This window comes from Cololabis saira, chromosome 8 (genome assembly GCF_033807715.1).
Source record: "Cololabis saira isolate AMF1-May2022 chromosome 8, fColSai1.1, whole genome shotgun sequence".
NCBI classification, from domain to species: domain Eukaryota; kingdom Metazoa; phylum Chordata; class Actinopteri; order Beloniformes; family Belonidae; genus Cololabis; species Cololabis saira.
In genome coordinates, this window is record NC_084594.1 from 9,606,722 (window position 1) to 9,628,525 (window position 21,804).

Here is a 21,804-nt window from a genome sequence, read left to right on the forward strand (position 1 = left end):
AAAGTGCCCCTGGGCAAGACAGTGAAACCCACACTATCCCCATCTGCCCCAGACACTCACCCAGATAAAGGGGGAGTGTTGTGTCATGAGGGGCATCCAATGTAAACTTATGTCTTGCTTGTGATGTTCTCTCAGACGTAAGCCGCTTCGGATAAAAGCGTCTGCTAAATGACACCCGCTTTGGGACTCGTCCTCATTCTCAAGTGAACTCATTTAGTGACAGGTAAGTGAGCCATATAACAGATGACATTTTCTGGCATTTACTGACCCGACTACTACTGAACCTAAATCAGAAGGAAATAAGAGAAAGAGGGAAAAGGTGAAAGAAAACAATAAAATAATCAGCAGCCCAACCAGCAGTTGTAGCTCTGACACTAGACCTTTGCAGGAAAGTGACAGCGGCCATTGATCTCCCAGAGATAAAGGTATTAGGTCTGGATTTAGCTCCTGCTGTTGTCAGCCCGATGGTACTATTTTACTCAGCACATCTTCATGGAAAGAGTGCTTTCACTCCCTTCTTTCCTCCTCCCGGCTCACATTTCCTTAGCAATGTGATGCAGGTAAAAATAGACCTAATTCCCCTCAGGTGCAGTCGCAGGGACACGGGCGATAACAACACTCCTTTTGCAGAGTTGGCACGAGCCTACTGGGAGGAGGCAGGCCACCCAGAGAAGGAGCCATCTGGTTGTTTTCATCCAACTCATAAGTCATTGTTCTCGTGTAACTCCTCACCAACTACCATGTTTGCATTAAATCAAACCTTTGAGGTGGACCATGGCCATAAATAGAAGACTGTCTTTTTTGTAAAAAAAAAAAAAAAAAAAACATGCTGACACCTGAGCTTCTGCGATGGTGTGGGGGGAAAAAAAAGGGAAACGGACAGATAAGGAAAGGGAATGATGCAAGGTGTGAAAAGTGAGAAAGTGTGATAGTGGAATGGGTGAATGGGGGAGGAGAGGGAGAAGACACAAAAGGAAATAACATTTGACTAATGGGAAGAGAACAAAACGGGCGGGAGAAAAACGATTAAAAGTAAAAAAGGTAATTATAGAACGTACAGAAAAATACTCTACACAGAAGAAAGGTGTGGAAAGAGAAAAGAGAGGGAAAAAAACTAATTGGAGAGCTGTTGAAAAGGGAGCTCGTGGACGGCTATCTACCAAAGCAGCTACTGGTCGAACCAAAAGTAAATCAAAAAGCTATTCCACCCTCTTCCTGTGGCTGTGGATGCAATTTGCTCACAAGGTTCCCTATTGCCCTCAAACCTTCCACAATCAGCAGCGGGAACGATAAATCCCAGAATAAAAGCACCAGGACTGATTATGTAAAACATAAAAAAGACAGTTGGAAAAAAAAAAACAAAAAAAAAAAACAGGGTGCTGAGGCAGACCTAGAAACCAGGTAGTGACAAATCTAACATGAGGCAAACATGAGGCAAACTAAAATGAGTTCATAGGGAGGAAGGAAATGTATTTCTTTACAATAAAGCTCAGTTGCAGTACCTCGTCAATGTAAATTTAGTCAAATTCCCCATTCTACATGTTTACTGATATCAGCTTTACAGGTTAAGGGTCATTCTAGGGCTGTGCGATTTTGGACAAAAATAAAATCCAGATTTTTTTCTCTGAAAACCCGATTTTCGATTTCTTTGGTAAAACTACAAAAGACAATGGAATAAATTGTTTCAAATATTTTATCTTTATTCTTTAAAGAAAAATAGCAAACAAATTTCCCTATTGGGAATGAAGTGCAATTGAAAGATACTGTAAATCCTCCTTGAGTTTAGTAAAGTGACAACATTTACAATTTTCTTGACCAAACAAAGATGACTAGACGAGCTCCGTCTGTAATGCAGCCAGCTGCAAAAAAGGAAAATCGATTTTCCGATTTTCCTGTGTTTAACATCGTCTTGATTAATAAATCCGATTTAGATTTAAAATCGATTAATCGCACAGCCCTAGGTCATTCTTCAAACGGTATTGTGTATAAAAGAGGCATTAAATTACTGCTAATGCGAAGTTCTCATGCCCTAGTCCTGCACATCTTCTAAAATTATTCAGCTGACAAAACATTTATTCTGAAATAATGACAAGAAGTATAACATATTAGTTATTGAAGTAAAAACACTGTCTCGGTTCAGTTGTTGCATTTTTAAGGATTAACACTTGTGAGAAAAGCATTCATTTACACAAGTCATTGGAAGTTTTCTTTTTTCTAGCATGAATCTATATTTGAAAAAGGCTCCCAAAAATTGTCCAGAAGGGGAAATAAATTCTGACACACACAGAAAAACATCAAACAGCAAGAGTGAGGGGGGGTTTGAGTAAAGGAATGACTAAATAGTGCATGTTTCCATTGGATATGACTCATAATGTTACAATTAATAAATGCATGACTTTACTCGTCTCCACATCTTCAATAGTTGACACACAGCCAACAATAATTCATTTTCCCTCCATCGTTCTTCACGGTATTATCTGCCATCGTTTCACCAATCTACTTAATGAACCTGGATCAGTCCTATCACGTTGTATTAGATTTACCTTTTAAACATATTTCAAGTGAAGGAGGGCAAGAATGAGTAAAAAACCTATAAGCATCTTTCTGTTGTAGCTTGCAGCAGTTTTGAGTTGTTCTAAAATGCTTTTCAACGCAGGCTCACAACCTAAACATGAGTTCAGCAGTAGTAAATATGAAATTAAATGCTCCTGAACAACTGCAGGAAAACACTTCTTGTTGTGCGGTGTGTTGCATATTTTTTTCCCTTTCACTCACAAAGTAATCTTTGTCTGAGTGCAGACACCGGCTGCAGAGAGCAGATAAATACATTTTTCATTCCAGCTTTACCAGAATTACATTTAATTAACTTCAGCTGATAAAATCTTCTGCTGGTGAAGTTTATTATTTAAACCAGCAACAACCAACTAAAAATGAGCAGCCTTCAGCTACCTATAATGTATGTTTTTTTTAAAAATTATTATTATTCTTTGCTATAAAAACAGAAGAATTGATGCCGCTAACGTCCAGTTTAGGGCTGGGGATCAATTAAAATGTCAAAAATCGATTTGATTCCGATTCTTAAGATTCAGAATCGATTATCAAGATTTGATTCGATCCGATTCCGATATTGATTTGGGTTAGTGTTATTAAAACTGTTTTTTGAGCTGTTGCATGAATTATATGACTGTAGTTATGCAAAATATTACTACTAGTATTATATTGAGATTAAACAGCAAGTATTGGCAGCTAATGATGCTGTAAGGACCAATCAGCTCCCAGAATGCTGATAGAACTGCTTTCAGAAACATCGTGGGTCAGAATTATCAAACAGATCCAGGGAGGAAACAGAGACGGATGAAATCGGTTTTATTTTTTCCCACATTCCGTTTTTATTTGTTCCATTTTCGGTCTATTTTGGTTTTTAATTTTTGAGAATTTGGTTTTTAGCATTTTTTGCAAATGTAACCCCAAGACAGTATATAAAGTAATGAAATATAGACAATGTATGCAATTATAACCGTACACTTTAATGTTTTTATACCTTTAAACATATTTAAAGGCAAAAACATGGCACCAGTTATTCTAGTGTCCAACAAAACATTCCTTTTTTTGGGGATAAACAAAAAAATAACCAAAAGTTGTAATGTAATGATGAAAAAAAAAATACATAAATAAATAAGAGAAAAATAAATAAATAAATAAATAAATAACCCCCCAACCCCCCCAAAAAAAAAAAAAACAATCGATCTTTAGACATATGAATCGATTTTTAGGAATTAATATGAGAATCGATTTAGAATTGGGAAATCATTTTTTTCAACACAGGCCTAGTCCAGTTAGTTTCTGATAAAAGACAACGATCCTACAACAAACCGGCTATGAACACCAACATTAGAGTATTACAGGTCTGCCCGTGAACAAGTCTCCTAAGGAATAGAGGAGAGGTAAGGGATATGGGTGTTAATAGGCCAACATATTCAGACAGGGGGTCATTGTATCATTTCCAATCTCATTACGTACAGCGTAACAAGATGAGAATGCTAATAAGTCCGGCTGACGTGCCTCTCACTTAAGTTATATGCTGGAGGGTTCAAGACCTCATTAATGCAATGACATGTGGAAATTATTATCAACAATAGCTGCAGGAGCTGGTGTACATGGACTAGAGGGAGAGAGGGAACAAAGACAGGTCAAAGTGATGTAGAACAACTGGTGAAAACCATTGCATAAATGAGCTTATACATACAATTAGAGAGAATGGATAGAATTAATAAATGAGGTAATAAATAGTGGAGTTGTAGACCGAACATGGCCAAAACTGAAGGAAAAACCAATAGCTAAACACTTCATTACACAAAGCACACTTCCCTGTGGCAAAAGAGTCTTTGGGTGCAGCAGCGTCAAAGAGCAGCTATCAGCCCGGAGCCCTGGGCTCTGCTGGAATGAGGCCGATGTTTGGAGGCAGAACTCTGTGTCCCACAGGAGCCCAATGAGCCAAATGATCTGCTGATAATGTACCATACCAAACCTTTTAATTTTCCAAGAAATTTTTCAAATGAGCCATATAATTAGACAGCGCAGTTTATGTCGATATGACCTGGTACTGCTCAGATAACCTAGATAACCCAAAACTTTCTTATAATTTGTCCTCATTGTTGGAGCGGCTGCAGCCTGACCACAACTATGAGCTGTGTATTTAAACCAATGACTGCGTTTCCATGCAGTCAATAACCCTTTTAAAACCGGAATATTAGCAATAACCCGGTTTTGCACGGCCATGTAAACACCAATAACCCCTTGAATAACCGGAATTTGTTCATATTCCGGTTTTTAAAAACCCGAATATGACCCCTGGGTTACTCCTTTTAAAACCCGAATATTTGGTCATGTAAACGCCAAACGGAAAATCCCCATCAAACGGAACATGAATTTGTTTTCTGCGCATGCTCTTTTCGCAAGGAATCCTGGTCTTTTGAGTCCAGGAAGTTCTTATAAACACGGAGAAACACAAGACCAGGAGGAGGCAGACTACCGTATTTTCTGGACTATAAGCCGCTACTTTTTTCATAGGTTTTCAACCATGCAGCTTATACAAAGGTGCAGCTATTCTGTGGATTTTTCTTCCACCGCTAGGGGCGCTCTAACCGGAATTAGAATCAAAACTAAGACAAAATAAATGCAAAGAAGAATACACTACTTCTTCTTTAGCAGATAGAAGTAGGTAGAAGCAGATTTCAAACAGATAAATGGATAAATAAATACCGGTTATTTTCTCTTGGTTCTGTCCCGTTTTAATCAGCAAAGTTGCTGCTGTGTTAAAAGATACAGTTAGGAAAGGATCTATTTAGGTACAAACATGTACATCATTTACAGTTCAAAATCCTTCTGTACATGTAGTAAATATCTAATCTAACAACATAAATATCTGCGGCTTGCATTACTTTTTTTTTTTAAATAGAGTGGGTGCGGCTTGTATGCAGGTGCGGCTTATAGTCCAGAAAATACGGTAATCACTTCATAAATGTAATGAAAGATATGAACATTTGGGTATTTGTAGACGGTAGAAAGTACCGGGATAGCCAGATTTACAAGAAGGTGAGCGAAAAGTTGCGCGAAGCAGCATTTGTTTTGAATTTGGATACAGGAAGAAAAAGCGGAAATGACGGTAATTGCGTCATCACGTTCTCCGCGCGTCGCTGGTTTGATCCAGATATCCCAAATGATTAATCACCATGTAAACAGGGATAACCCTGTTTGCTTACGCATGTAAACGGAATATTCCGAATGTTTCAGTAACCGGAATATTAGCAATAACCCGAATTTTGACTGTATGTAAACGTAGTCAATGTTGTAAGGGTTTGTTCATATGTAAACACAGGAATAGGCACTAGGAGCTTAAAATCTGGAGGACTGACTGTGAATCTGATTTCCACTGCTTTGAAAAGTGACAACAGTAATTCAATATTCACATATTTCGATCAGGATTCCCTCGACTCATTACACTTTGATCTCTGATCAGAGAACACCAAACTTGGCACATTCAAGTACAGCTTGTAAAACGGTGGTTGTTTTAAATATCTTTCATTTTCACCTTTCTTTATAAATAATTGCCAATTGTCAAATAATTCTCAAATTACACTTGACTCAACTGAGACTGCTATTAAATAAAAGGAGACGCCCTAATAACAGAATGATGGGTACAATTTGTACCAGCTGCCTTTTCTGTTGGCTTCAAAATACAAAGATCCAATTTTCTGGTTTATTTTAATCCCCAGTAAGCCAGAACTGTAAAAATCAGGGCCAGTGGGACCTATTAAATTGTATCAATTATTCGGTGGTAAATGTTTAACTCTCATGGCTTTTTTCACTGAAATGTTTCTGGCTGACTAAACAGCTTCACCTCTGCTGCTGCTGTTGTTTTCTTTTCTTCAAAACTATCAATCAAAGCATTCTTCAATAACCTTCATCGTTGCTAACTTCAAATTGCTACTTCCCCTTGACTTCAGTACACTTGTATATGTCCAAATATTTAATTTCTCTATTGCTGACGGCAGTGAAATGTAGCTTCTTTCATCTGAGACAGTTGGCAAAAATAAGGCCTATTTTATCAAATGATCATTTTAAAACAGTGATCCATGCTTTTATCACCAGCCACGTGGATTATTGTAACTCCTTGTAAATTGGCGTTAGGCAGTCTACCCTATCTCATCTTCAGCTGGTGCAAAATGCTGCTGCACTTTTATGTTTCATTTTATGTTTTTGAATCCATGTCTTTTAGTGGCGTAACGTGTGTTTTAGGGCTGGGCGATATGGACCAAAAGTCATATCTCGATATTTTCTAGCTGAATGGCGATACTTGATATATATCAATATTTTTCCTGTGCCATAATTGGAGTTTCCCCCAAAGCATTATAGCATAGCATCTCTGTTAGCTTCATTTTTTTCTGAGGCAAACCCTTAAAAAAAAACAGTTTTAATACAAAGCCTCGTGCCAAATGTCACACAGGTTCCTTTATTAACAGAGATCTGCACAATATCAAAATGTATAAAACAAATGAAATAAAAATAAACTGCCTGCATATATAGAATAAAAATGCTTCTTGAATAAAATAAAACAAATATTCCTTTCCTGCATAACAATTAAATTAAAATACACTGTGCAATTAATACAATGTAGACAGTAACAGGCAGACTTTTCCACTGAGGTTGACAGTTGTGCAAATAACAAAACATTTGTGCAAATCTCAAATAAAACATTCAAGTCAATTTGTCACAAAATAAGCTATATCAAAATCCTAAAAAAAAAAAAAAAAAAAAAAAAAATTAATAATCGATATAAACGATATTGTCTTGTACCATATCGCGTTTGAAAATATATTGATATATATTCAAATCTCGATATATCACCCAGCCCTAGTGTGTTTCATGTTCAGTGCTTGCTGTTGTTAAAGCAGCACAATGTAACTTTCAGCTTTTGTTGAGTTTGGCGGCTCCTTTGGACAAAAGCGGTAGTGCTTTACCAGTAGAGTGGAAGAGTTCCTACCATCCACCTCGAAGTTACATAGTGCCAGTGAAGGCGATTGGTGTCATTAAACCTGTTGGAAGTTGATGTACCATCACAATGACTCTGGAAATATTAGATTAAGGTGGAAAAGTTACATAGTGCTGCTTTAAAGTGATTTATAAATAAAGTTGGCTTGGCTAAAACTGAGCCGTACCCTTAGGGTGGTCGAATTTAAATCCACATTATGAGAAGCCTGTGTGCAGATAATGGTGTTCTATGTACATTCTTTGTTCAACAAAAGCATGAATCTCACTTTCATGATTATTTATGGAGGTCCTGGAGACCACAAATAGTCGCTGTAAAAAAAACACCATCTGTCAAATACGTAAAGTGTCAGCGTGTTTTATCTGAAGCTCTGGGTCTAATTAACAGTTGGAAGGAAAACAAAAATACCTTAGTGAGAGGGGGTGTGTATGGAAAAAAAAAGGACTCAGGTGACTCTTATCAAGGTGTTGGATGTGTTTACTACTTTTCAGCTCCTCGGAGAGCATTGTGAGAACAAAACCAAAGCCTTGAATAAAGTCTGCCCTTCATTCAACACACATGTATTTTCATCCTTGTAGGAGTTACTTTCTCACTGTATAACTCGTCAACCCTCAGCGAGTAGCTGTCAAATGGTACGGTAAGCGTGAAAGTTAAATCACGTGCTATGATTGTCACCAGAGCTCAATCAACTTCCACACATGTGGAAAGCTTGTGTATAGTACAGGAAGTTTTGTCTACGTGGAGCAGAGGTGGTAGTAATGAGTTACATTTACTCCATTACATGTACTTGAGTACGTTTTGGGAAATTTTGCACTTTTAGGAGTAGTTTTGAATCACTGTATTTTTTACTTTTACTTGAGTAGATTTGTGAAGAAGAAACTGTTCCTCTTACTCCGCTACATTAGGCTACGTTGAGCTGTTACTTTTCTTTTATCCCTTTTATCCACGTACGCGTCAATCTCATGACATCACTGGGTGATTCTTTGGGAAAAATGTTTGTTTTTGCATGTTTTGTCACATATACACAGACTCAAACACACACAGAGTTTCTATGAGTTCATGTTTGTTCTAGTTCTGGTTAAAAAAGAAAAGTACAAAGGCTTGAAATTTTTTACTACTTGTGCTTAATTTATTTTTTTTATTCTGTTATTATTTTATTTATTTTATTATGTATTAAAGTACTTGAATTTACTTTAAGATTATTTTAATTGAAGCTATTTTTTATTAATTTTAATTTATTTTATTGATTTAATTTGCCTGAAGATTATTATTTGTACTTTTGTCTGTTTGAATCGGTCTTTACTCAACAGTTACTCAGTACTTGAGTAGTTTTTCCACCAAATACTTTACTTTTACTCAAGTAATTATTTGGATGACTACTTTTTACTTCTACTTGAGTCATATTATTCTGAAGTAACAGTACTTTTACTTGAGTACAATTTTTGGCTCCTCTACCCACCTCTGACGTGGAAGTACGAGCCACAACTCTCCAAGTTTTGCATGCAGGTTTTCCACAGTGTACAGAGAATAAACAGCCTTTAACTGAGAATGGATCTACTTTCAGTTGTGGTTCTTGAACTACACATTCTTAAATCAGAACCTACCTATTCTGGAAGGTGTTAAGCCCAGCAGGAACACACTGGACCCGCCACTGGCCATTCTGGTCTGCATAAAGTACAAACTTGATAGGAGTCTCTATCTTGAGCGCCTTCTCCAGGGCAAACAAATGCTCCTTCCAGGGACAGCCACCCTGGGAGAACACCACCACCTCCCCACTGGGATCAACCTGGAAACAGGAAACAAACAAGCTGTGGAAACTTTCAATGGCAGCAGAAATAACTACAATTTGCTTTGGACAAAATAGTGTACTATTAAACTGGGACATAGAAAAAAGTGATTGCACATTAGACTGTGTAACACACCGCTGACAATTTCCAAGTAATTGGATGGTTCAAATGGACGAAATCTTTATTACAGGCTACCTCCAACTAACTTCAATAAAATCAGATAAAGGGAGTGAAGCCAAATGGTAAAAATCACACTTATAGCAAGTCTGTAAGAAGGAAAGTGAAAACACTAGGAAAAGAAAGAAAAAAAAGCCTATCCTTTTCTTGTATAACTGCTGCTATCGTCGCATCCGCTGTGACCGTTTTAGAGGCATCACTGCACACTGTAATCACACCTACAGTTAAGGCTGAAATTATTAACCCCCCTTTATTAAAATCAGCAATACTGATATTAGACCAAATAAGAGCTCCATAAAATCCCAACTTTAATTATTTTTTTAACCGACATGCTGGCCGTTGTTATAGCCAGGGATGATTGTAGGCCTGTGTTGAAAAAATCTATTTCCCAATTCTAAATCGATTCTCATATTAATTCCTAAAAATCGGTTAGGGTTTTTCTTTTATTTATTTATGTATTATTTTTTTTTCATCATTACATTACAACTTTTGGTTATTTTTTTTGTTTATGCCCAAAAAAGGAATGTTTTGTTGGACACGAGAATAACTGGTGCCATGTTTTTGCCTTTAAATATGTTTAAAGGTATGAAAACATTAAAGTGTTAGGTTATAGTTGCATAAATTGTCTATATTTCATTACTTTATATACCTTCTTGGGGTTACATTTGCAAAAAATGCTAAAAACCAAATTCTCAAAAATGAAAAACACAAGTAGACCAAAAATGGAACAAATAAAAACGGAATGTAGGAAAAAATAAAACCGATTTCCTCCGTCTCTGTTTCCTCCCTGGATCTGTTTGATAATTCTGACCCACATGATGTTTCTGAAAGCAGTTCTATCAGCATTCTGGGAGCTGATTGGTCCTTACAGCATCATTAGCTGCAATACTTGCTGTTGAATCTCAATATAATACTAGTATTAATATGTTGCAGAACTACACAGTCATATAATTCACGCAACAGCTCAAAAAACAGTTTTAATTAAAGCTGCAAGCAGCGATGAACGGGCCCTCGCACTCACGTCCACCGCCCCCCATAAGCATTTCAGAAATGACAACACCCACAACTCTCTATGTCAAAGCCTTAAAAAGTTATAGCAGAAAATAGGGACAACCAATCAGAAGAAGGGGCGGGGCTAATTCAGGCCAATGAAGGTCAAGGACTCCATAAGGAATCTGATGACACAACCCACGACTCTCTATGTCAAACCAGTCAAAAGTTATAGCAGAAAATCGGGACAACCAATCAGAAGAAGGGGCGGGGCTAATTAAGGCCAACGAAGCTTAAGGACTCATTACAGAGTCCCATGACACCACCCACAACTCTCAATGTCAAACCATTCAAAAGTTATGGCAGAGAAAAGTATTCTAGGGGGCGCTGTTGAACCGTTAGCCACGCCCATTAATGCAAACCATGAAATATCAAATGTATCGCCAAATCTGGCTTGCATGCAAAATTTGGTGACTTTTGGAGAACTATCAAATATGGACCAATCACATGAAGGGGGGGTGCGCCTTTTGGCGTCTAGCGTCGCCACGGTAACACTTTTGAAAGAGAAAAGTAATGCGTGGTGTCGCAGGATGTAGACGCACATTTTGATGTATAACACACCTGGGTGCACGTTACGGTTCGGGCTGAATTAACTGCCGAAGGAATGGCATAAATTTCGCCAAAATGACACAATTTATTCAAAATGGCCGACTTCCTGTTCGGTTTCGGCCATGGCTCCAAGAGACTTTTCTTTAAGTTGTGCCATGATTCAATTTTTTCAATTCAATTCAATTTTATTTATATAGCGTCTAATACAACAGAGTTGTCTCTAGACGCTTTACAGAGACCCATACCCAGAACATGACCCCCGAGCAGTTATTACATAAACAATGGCAGGTAAAAACTCCCCTAGTGGGAGAAAAACCTTAAGCCAAACAGTGGCAAGGAAAAACTCCCCTTTAGGAGGGAAGAAACCTTGAGCAGGACCAGGCTCATCAGGGGGGACCCTCCTGCCGAGGGCCAGACTGGTGGGTCAGGGACGGCAACAGCACAGCAGGCAGGTGGAAGCAGCAACGGGATGACCGGGGGTGGGGACCGCAGGCCAGCACACAGCTCCCGAAGCTCCGGCCCAATCAGCAAGTCCCAGGTTGGGGTGCAGGGTCAGGAAAAGACTTGTGCTCCGTAATGCAAGCTACAAGCCACCCATGGCCACCTGCAGGACAAAAGAGAGAAAAGGGAGGAGAAGGGGGGGGCAGCAACGGGATGACCAGGGGTGGGGACCGCAGGCCAGCACGCAGCTCCCGAAGCTCCGGCCCAATCAGCAAGTCCCAGGTTGGGGTGCAGGGTCAGGGAAAGACTTGTGCTCCGTAATGCAAGCTACAAGCCACCCATGACCACCTGCAGGTTCCGGTGTCCGGCAAAGGATGCTGCAACATGGACAAAAGAGAGAAAAGGGAGGAGAAGGGGGGGGCCAGCACAAGAAACCACAGGAGCGACTCTGACACACTAAAGTTTACACTACCTAGAGATTTACCAACACCAGCTAGAGGTTTACTAGACACTAACTATAGGCTTTACTAAACAGAAATGTTTTAAGTTTAGTTTTAAAGGTGGAGGTGGTGTCAGCCCCCTTAACCCAGATTGGAAGTTGGTTCCATAGTAGTGGCGCCTGATAGCAGAACGATGATACAGGTGTGTAGCGATTTTCGTGCATGTACGTCAAACCGTATTGTGGGGCTTGAGGCACAAAGTTTTCCGGGGGGCGCTGTTGAGCCATTTTGCCATGCCCATTAATGCAAACCATTAAATATCAAATTTATCACCAGGCCTGGCTTGCATGCAAAATTTGGTGACTTTTGGGGAACTATCAAATATGGACCAATCAGATGAAGGGTGGGCGCGCTTTTTGGCGTCTAGCGTCTCCATGGTAACACTTTTGAAAGAGAAAAGTAATGCGTGTAGTCGCAGGATGGAGACGCACATTTTGATGTATAACACATCTGGGTTCACAATACGGTTCGGGCTGAATTAACTCTCGAAGGAATGGCATATATTGCTCCAAAATTACGCAATTAATTCAGAATGTTCAAAATGGCCAACTTCCTGTTCGGTTTCGGCCATGGCGCCAAGAGACTTTTCTTTTAGTTGCGACATGATACAGGAGTGTACAAATTTTCGTTCATGTACATCAAACCGTATTATGGGGCTTGAGGCGCAAAGTTTTTTCTGTCTGAACCAACCAGATGAAGGGTGGGCGCGCCTTTTGGCGTCTAGCGTCGCCACGGTAACGCTTTTGAAAGAGAAAAGTAATGCGTGTGGTCGCAGGATGGAGACGCACATTTTGATGTATAACACACCTGGGTGCACGTTACGGTTCGGGCTGAATTAACTGCCGAAGGAATGGCATAAATTGCGCCAAAGTGACACGATTAATTCAAAATGGCCGACTTCCTGTTCGGTTTCGGGCATGACGCCAAGAGACTTTTCTTTAAGTTGTCCCATGATACAGGTGTGTACCGATTTTCGTGCATGTACATCAAACCGTATTGTGGGGCTTGAGGCACAAAGTTTTCAAGGGGGCGCTATTGAGCCATTTTACCACGCCCATTAATGCAAACCATTAAATATCAAATTTTTCGCCAGGCCTGACTTGGGTGCAAAATTTGGTGACTTTTTGGGCATGTTAAGGGGGGCAAAAAGGCCATCACTTTGTCAGAAGAAAAAAAAAAATAATAAAAATTCCTGCAAATACAATAGGGCCTTCGCACTGCAAGTGCTCGGGCCCTAATAACACTAACCCAAATCAATATCGGAATCGAATCGAATCAAATCTTAAGAATCGATTCTGAATCTTAAGAATCGGAATCGAATCGATTCTTGACATTTGAATCGATCCCCAGCCCTAGATGTCAGCTCCTTCAAATCAGGGTTAAAAACATTACTGTTTACTGAAGTGTACTCTTAAATTAAACCTGCTGTACTCTACTGCCCTTATTTTTTATTTATTTATTTTTATTTTTTTTTAACAGCTTGTGCTTTTTATTATTTTACTTCTTTTCTTATTCTTACCTATTTGTTATTATGTCTTGCCGCTTTTAATGTCAATGTAAAGCACTTTGAATTACCTTGTGTTGAATTGTGCTATATAAATACATTTGCCTTGCCTAGATGATTGTGAATACAAATCTCCACTCAGGCGTCTAAAACATGTGCAAACTCCAACAGATACAAGCCGGAGAGCAGGTTGCTGCAAATCATTCCTCAGCTCTGTGATGAATATTACTTGTGACTGCTGAATCATGCTGGTTGAGACCGTGTTTCCAGTCGGGTACGGGTGACATGCAAATCATTTAAGCTGAGTGACGAGCTGCCACGCTATGTTCTCGTACTCAAGAGGAGACATGGGCAAAACAACAAAGAACTGAGGGAAACAGCAATGAACAGAACTGGATTCAGACCAGAAAGCAGTTGAAGCATTATGAAAAAAACTGCTCTATCATTACTTTAATACAAGTTTGTTTTCTCAGGGTAATTTTTAAATTAGATGTAGACTTATGTAGGGCTGGGCGATATGGAGTAAAAGTCATATCTCGATATTTTCTAGCTGAATGGCGATACTCGATATATATCGATATTTTTTCTGTGACATAACTGGGGTTTCCCCCAAAGCATTATAGCATAGCATCTCTGTTAGCTTCATTTTCTTCTGAGGCAAACCCTTAAAAAAAACAGTCAGTTTTAATACAAAGCCTCGTGCCAAATGTAACACAGTTACCTTTATTAACAAAGGTCTGCACAATATCAAAATGTAGAAAACAAATGAAATAAAAATAAACTGCCTGCATATATAGAATAAAAATGCTTCTTGATTAAAATAAAACAAATATCCCTTTCCTGCATAACAATTAAATGAAAATACAATGTGCAATGTAGACAGTAACAGGCAGACTTTTCCACTGAGGTTGACAGTTGTGCAAATAACAAAAAATTTGTGCAAATCTCAAATAAAACATTCAAGTCAATTTGTCACAAAATAAGCTATATCAAAATCATAAAAAAAAAAAAAAAAAAAAAATTAAAATCGATATAAACGATATTGTCTCGTACCATATCGCGATTGAAAATATATCGATATATGTTAAAATCTTGATATATCGCCCAGCCCTAGACTTATGTTAAAGACACAATGTACTGTATCTAATCATGGGATCATCCCATAATGCACTGGGCTATTTCCCTCACACTGTTCTATTTACATTTTTGTCATTTTACTGCAATTATTCTGTGTTGGGTCTCAGACAGATATTTATGGTCCATTTTCTCGATGTTGGTAGACCTTTTTCCCTGCTGGCCGAGGCAGATGGCTTCCTTCCCTGATGCTAACTTGCTGCAGGTTTTGTCTCCCTGTTAATTAGGATTGTTCCCCTCTAACATCGCTTAATCCTTGCTCGGGATGGGAGATGGCTCTGAAATGAACACTTTCATGGGTTCTTTAGCTAAGCTGTATTTTATGAACAGGAGTTACATGAATTTTGAATCTCAACTCTGGTGAAATGAATTGGGTTTACTGAAAAATGGATAATTGGATTGAACTGGGATACAATTAGAGGGAATTTAGTTGAACTGTATTGAAATAGTTTGCTTTCTGTTTAAAGTGACTTGAGATTACTTTGATGCAATACAAAAAAAAGTGAATTTGATTTAAGTGATTTAACACCTGGGGTCGGGGCTCGTAGGCGAGCGCCTGGTGGCCGGGTCTTTGCCCGTGGGACCCGGCCGGGCTCAGCCCGAAACGGCGACGCGGGTCCGCCTTCCAGTAGGCCCACCACCCGCAGGAAGGACCATGGCAGGCCGGTGCATTGTGGGCTGGGTAGCAGTCGTGGCGGGGTGCCTCGACGACCCAATCCCTGGACATCAACCCTCACAGTGGGGACATGGAATGTCACCTCGCTGGGGGGGAAGGAGCCGGAGCTTGTGCGTGAGGTTGAGAGATACCGGCTAGAGATAGTCGGGCTCACCTCCACACATAGCTTGGGCTCTGGAACCCAGCTCCTTGAAGGGGGCTGGACCCTCCACTACTCTGGAGTTGCCCAGGGTGAGAGGCGGCGGGCTGGTGTGGGCTTGGTTATAGCCCCCCAGCTCAGCCGCCATGTGTTGGAGTTCACCCCGGTGAACGAGAGGGTCGCTTCCCTGCGCCTTCGGGTCGGGGATAGGTCTCTCACTGTTGTTTGTGCCTACGGGCCAAACAGCAGTGGGGAGTACCCGGCCTTCTTGGAGTCCCTGGGAGGAGTACTTGATAGTGCTCCAACTGGGGACTCCATTGTTCTACTGGGGGACTTCAACGCTCACGTGGGCAATGACAGTGATACCTGGAGAGGCGTGATTGGGAGGAACGGCCTCCCCGATCTGAACCCGAGTGGTGTTTTGTTGTTGGACTTCTGTGCGAGTCACAGTTTGTCCATCACGAACACCATGTTCAGGCATAAGGGTGTCCATCAGTGCACGTGGCACCAGGACACCCTAGGCCGGAGGTCAATGATCGACTTTGTTGTCGTTTCATCTGACCTTCGGCCGCATGTCTTGGACACTCGGGTGAAGAGAGGGGCTGAGCTGTCAACTGATCACCACCTGGTGGTGAGTTGGATGCGCTGGCGGAGGAGGAGGTTGGACAGACCGGGCAGACCCAAACGGATTGTGAGGGTCTGTTGGGAACGTCTGGCTGAGCCCTCTGTCAGGGACATCTTCAACTCCCACCTCCGGGAGAGCTTCTCTCGGATCCCGGGGGAGGCGGGGGACATCGAGTCCGAGTGGACCATGTTCTCTGCCTCCATTGTCAACGCGGCGGCTCGAAGCTGCGGACGCAAGGTCTCCAGTGCCTGTCGTGGCGGCAATCCTAGAACCCGGTGGTGGACACCGGAAGTACAGGATGCCGTCAGACTGAAGAAGGAGTCCTACCGGGCTATGTTGGCCGGTGGGACTCCTGACGCAGTAGATAGGTACCGGCAGGCCAAGCGGGCCGCGGCTCGGGCAGTCTTGGAGGCAAAAACTCGGGTCTGGGAGGAGTTCGGGGAGGCCATGGAGGAGGACTTTCGGTCGGCCTCGAGGAAATTCTGGAGGACCGTTCGGCGCCTCAGAAGGGGGAAGCAGTACTCTGCCGGCACCATTTATGGTGCTGGTGGGGAGCTGTTGACCTCGACTGGGGACATTGTCGGACGGTGGAAGGAATACTTTGAGGATCTCCTTAACCCGACTGACATGCCTTCCACTGAGGAAGCAGAGGGTTGGGGCTCGGAGGCGTGCTCATCCATCACCCAAGCCGAGGTCACCGAGGTGGTTCGTAAGCTCCTCGGTGGCCGGGCACCGGGGGTGGATGAGATTCGCCCTGAGTACCTCAAGTCTCTGGATGTCGTAGGGCTGTCTTGGCTGACACGCCTGTGCGACATTGCATGGAGGAAGGGGACAGTACCGCTGGGGTGGCAAACCGGGGTGGTGGTCCCTCTGTTTAAAAAGGGGGACCGGAGAGTGTGTTCCAACTACAGGGGGATCACACTTCTCAGCCTCCCGGGGAAAGTCTACGCCAGGGTACTGGAGAGGAGATTACGGCCGATAGTCGAACCTCGGATTCAGGAGGAACAATGCGGTTTTCGTCCCGGTCGTGGAACACTGGACCAGCTCTATACCCTCCGCAGGGTGCTCGAGGGTTCATGGGAATTTGCCCAACCAGTCTACATGTGTTTTGTGGATCTGGAGAAGGCATTTGACCGTGTCCCTCGTGCCATTCTGTGGGGGGTGCTGAGTGAGTATGGAGTCCGGGGCCCTCTACTAAGGGCTGTCCGGTCTCTGTATGATCGAAGCAGGAGTCTGGTTCGCATTGCCGGCAGTAAGTCAGACTTGTTCCCGGTGCATGTTGGACTCCGGCAGGGCTGCCCTTTGTCACCGGTCCTGTTCATAATTTTTATGGACAGGATTTCTAGGCGCAGCCAGGGGCCGGAGGGGATCCGGTTTGGGAACCTCAGGATTTCATCTCTGCTTTTTGCAGATGATGTTGTCCTGTTGGCTTCATCAGACCGGGACCTCCAGCATGTGCTGGGGCGGTTTGCGGCCGAGTGCGACGCGGCAGGGATGAGAATCAGCACCTCCAAGACCGAGGCCATGGTTCTCGACCGGAAAAGGGTGGCATGCCTTCTCCGGGTGGGTGGAGAAGTCCTGCCTCAGGTGGAGGAGTTCAAGTATCTCGGGATCTTGTTCACGAGTGAGGGAACAATGGAGCGTGAGATTGACAGGCGGATCGGTGCAGCGTCCGCAGTAATGCGGTCGATGTACTGGACCGTCGTGGTAAAGAGGGAGCTGAGTCGAAAGGCGAAGCTCTCGATTTGCCGGTCAATCTACGCCCCTACCCTCACCTATGGTCATGAACTTTGGGTAGTGACCGAAAGGACAAGATCGCGGATACAAGCGGCCGAGATGAGTTTCCTCCGCAGGGTGGCTGGACGCTCCCTTAGAGATGAGTTTCCTCCGCAGGGTGGCTGGACGCTCCCTTAGAGATGAGTTTCCTCTGCAGGGTGGCTGGACGCTCCCTTAGAGATAGGGTGAGGAGTTCGGTCACCCGGGAGGAGCTCGGAGTCGAGCCGCTACTCCTCCACATTGAGAGGAGTCAGCTGAGGTGGCTTGGGCATCTGTACCGGATGCCTCCTGGACGCCTCCCTAGGGAGGTGTTCCAGGCATGTCCCACCGGGAGGAGACCCCGGGGAAGACCCAGGACACGCTGGAGAGACTATGTCTCTCGGCTGGCCTGGGAACGCCTCGGACTCCCCCCGGAAGAGCTGGAGGAGGTGTCTGGGGTGAGGGAAGTCTGGGCATCCCTGCTGAGGCTGCTGCCCCCGCGACCCGGTAACGGATAAGCGGGAGAAGATGAGTGAGTGAGTGAGATTTAAGTGAATTTACTGGAGATCTGGGCAATCAGAAGAGCACTCCGGGACTTTGACTGTGGTATCCTTCATAAGATCTAAGCTGAATTTAGATGGGTTATCGCCTTTATCGAAGAGCTAGTGGCAACCTAAAGCCAGACTGGCAAAACAATTTCTTTGCTATCCTGCAAAATATCAAAATAATTATCTTTTCCCATGATCCAATGCACCTGAAGCAGCACAGCCCAACCGCATTATTCTCCCATCACCATATTCCATTTTTGTTTTGTTTGTTGGTTTTTTTTACTGATGTCTCTAACTATATTCCTTTCCAAACTATTGGCATTCTTGCACTTTGCTCACATCCAGGTTGATTTTTATTTGAATTTGCTGGCTGTGACTTTGTAATGATGCAACATACAGATAATGTTTCCACGGTGAAAATAATGGGCATGGCACGAGTCTTCCTCCTGGAAATGAGCATCCATTATCTCCTGTCTGAGTCCCAGTAATATCAGCTTTTAAGAGTCTCTCTCAATCAAGTGCTGAAGTCACATGAGCTCTGGTAATGGAGCACTAAGTGAGGTTGAAATGCAGACTGACCACTCAGGTGAGGTTCAAAAGTTTATTCATTGCTTAAGCGTGGTTTGAAGTCAAATCAATCAATCAATTAATCAATCAATCAATCACTTATTTGGGGGTAATTTTGAGCACTTCATTTGCGTAAATAAAACTTTGACATTTATTTGGAAACCCCATATAAATCATATAAGAACAAAACTGGCAAAGAGTGTAGCAATATTGGGGAGAACAAGATACATGCTGGATTATAAATCATTGCACATTCTGTATTCATCACTAGTATTACCATATCTGGATTATTGTGTGGAGGTTTGGGGCAACACATATATAAGCAATTTACAACCGCTATTCAGACTGCAAAAAAAAGCAATCAGGATACTTCACAATGTGGGTTATAAGGATCACACAAACACACTGTTTTTAAAGTCGCATGTGTTGAAATTCTGGGACATTGTCAAACTAAAAACTCTACAAATCAATATTCAAAGCGAGAACTGATTCACTTCCAGGCAATTTACAGAAAATGTTTTGTGACAGGGAGGGGGTTATAATTTAAGAGGAAAATATCATTTAAAAAAACAATGTTTTCATTCTAAAAGGAAAAGCATGTATATTGGCAAGAGATCATACAGGCAATACAAAATATTTTTGGTGATGTAATTGATTGCTCTTTCTCTGTTATTTTTTTGGGCAACATCGCACCCCATTTATTGGTGCGCGATAAGTACCTACTTAAAATATTGCTAGCAGCCAGCAAGAAAGCTATAACGCGAAGATGGTTACAGGCTTCTCCTCCGACAAAGACAGACTGGATAGATACTGTGTCTAACATTCAAAATATGGAAAGAATGACCTTCTCACTAAATCTACGGATGGAAAAATATCTGCAATACTGGGATAAATGGATTGTGTATATGACCACAAGATATGTCCACTGACCCATTTCTGTATGGACTGACATGTATCCTCATGAGAATAGGGTGTGTATCAATGTATAGGTGACCGACTGTTGTATATTATTCTGTATGTTTTTTTTTTTTTTTGTATGATTTTTCTACAAAAATAAAGTATAAAAAAAAAAAAAAAGGAAAAGCATGTGTATCTCAGTTGTTGGAGTGGATTTATGGAATGGGTTGGGTGATGGGTTGAAGCAATGTACAAATATAAATCAATTTAAAAAACGGTACAAAAAGGAAGTTCTGGGAAGTTATTTGGTTGAGGAGTTATGTTAAGGAAAGATTGTGTTTGTTAGCTGGTTAGGTGCAAAGGCACAACCAATGGGAAAATCGATAGCCTATTAGGTAAATTGCAGCTATTTATTATTAATATTTATGTTTAATTTATAATAGAGGTAACAAAGGGGCAGGGTTAAATAAGTTTTACTTCTACCTGCTCGTTTTTCGGACACTGGTTGTTTTTTTTCCCCTGTTTGTATTACGTTTTTGTTGCTTTTTTTTCTGTATGTTTTGAATTTGTTTTAAAATCTTATATTTTTTTCCTTATGTGTTCGAAATAAACAATTCAATCAATCAATATTTCAAAATTAAAACGTGAACTAAAAGGGGTGTTAACATTAAAACAATGTTTTACGATGTAAAGCTTTATTTATAATGCAGTCGTTGGTCAGTATTTTGGGGAAAGGTCCTATAGTTTCTTTGGAGACAAAAAAAATTGACCTCAACTGCAAATGCTGCCCATAGTTGCAGGTTTTCATCTCCGACTGCTTAAAAGTAGTTTGCTTTTTTTAGCTTTTGTATTTTTAGATCTCGCATGCTAAAACAAGAGCAGTAACAAAGAAATAAAACTTACAGGCTGGCAATATCTTCTATTCCTCGCTGTCAATATAAGCTGTTGCATTATTTAAACTACTTGGTTGAAGAAAAAAAACAAACATAGTACATATCTTGGCAAAATGATAATTAATTGTTTAACCTCTAATTCATCGTAAGCAGCAAATACAAGGATGCAGAAACAAACATAAGTGGTGAAAAACTCCTCCCCACTGCAGATGTTTTATAGATAAATGTTTGATATTCCCTGTACATTGAGAGATGCACATTTATTCTATTAAATGGACACTCAAACAATTAAACACATGTGAAAGAAACAAGAAATATAAAGCTGTTTTTAAAACAACAAAAACTATAAAAACTACCTGATGTCTCTCCTTAATGGCTTCCTCCACAAGTGTGCGAGCTGGTAGCCAGGAGGATTTGTAGAAATCCAGGCGGTCCAGGAACTCCTCCCCAACCATCTTCATTGCCTTCCTGAAACCCTCCTAGTGACAAAATGCATAAATCAAACATACCGGTAGATGTTGCAATCATATGAACACAAAATGGATCTTATTCAGGATGAAGATATTTAGCTCTTTGACACATGTATCAATTTGAATGGCACTTTAATCAAATGGAATGAAACCATAATACCTGCCTTTTGGTTCCAAATATTTATCTTTTACATCTTTTGTAACAAGTAGTGTCTAAATTCCACTAGAAAGACGTTTACCAAGACTGTATCTCAGGCAAAACACAAGTGATAGTCTGTCTAAGCAGGGATCCTAACAGCTCTGCCTCATCAGGTTTCTGTCATAATCTGCACAAAGCTTGACCTGACTTTTATGGCCCCATGAGGAGAAATCCATGAGAGCGTGACAAAAATACAGGCACAAAGACAGTGCAATGTTTTGACCTCCAATCTGTATGCAGCTGAGTGGTCCTGGTTTTAACAATCATGGATGGCAGATAAATCCATCAGGTTTTTCTGTTCTTACAAAAAGCCATGTTTGAGAGTTCAACAGGTCAGTTCACCA

The 21,804-nt window shown here is 41.3% G+C and overlaps 1 protein-coding gene across 1 annotated transcript in view; it reads right to left on the reverse strand.

The window, feature by feature from the left end:
- The window catches only part of myg1 (myg1 exonuclease), a 41,847-nt gene that overhangs the window by 5,728 nt on the left and 14,315 nt on the right, over nucleotides 1–21,804 (reverse strand). Inside the window, exons 5-6 of the mRNA XM_061726713.1 lie at nucleotides 21,148–21,270; nucleotides 9,154–9,335 (exon numbers count right to left, since the gene is read on the reverse strand). Of these exons, the coding sequence (XP_061582697.1) occupies nucleotides 9,154–9,335; nucleotides 21,148–21,270 (305 nt within the window). The remainder of the gene's footprint in view (nucleotides 1–9,153; nucleotides 9,336–21,147; nucleotides 21,271–21,804) is intronic.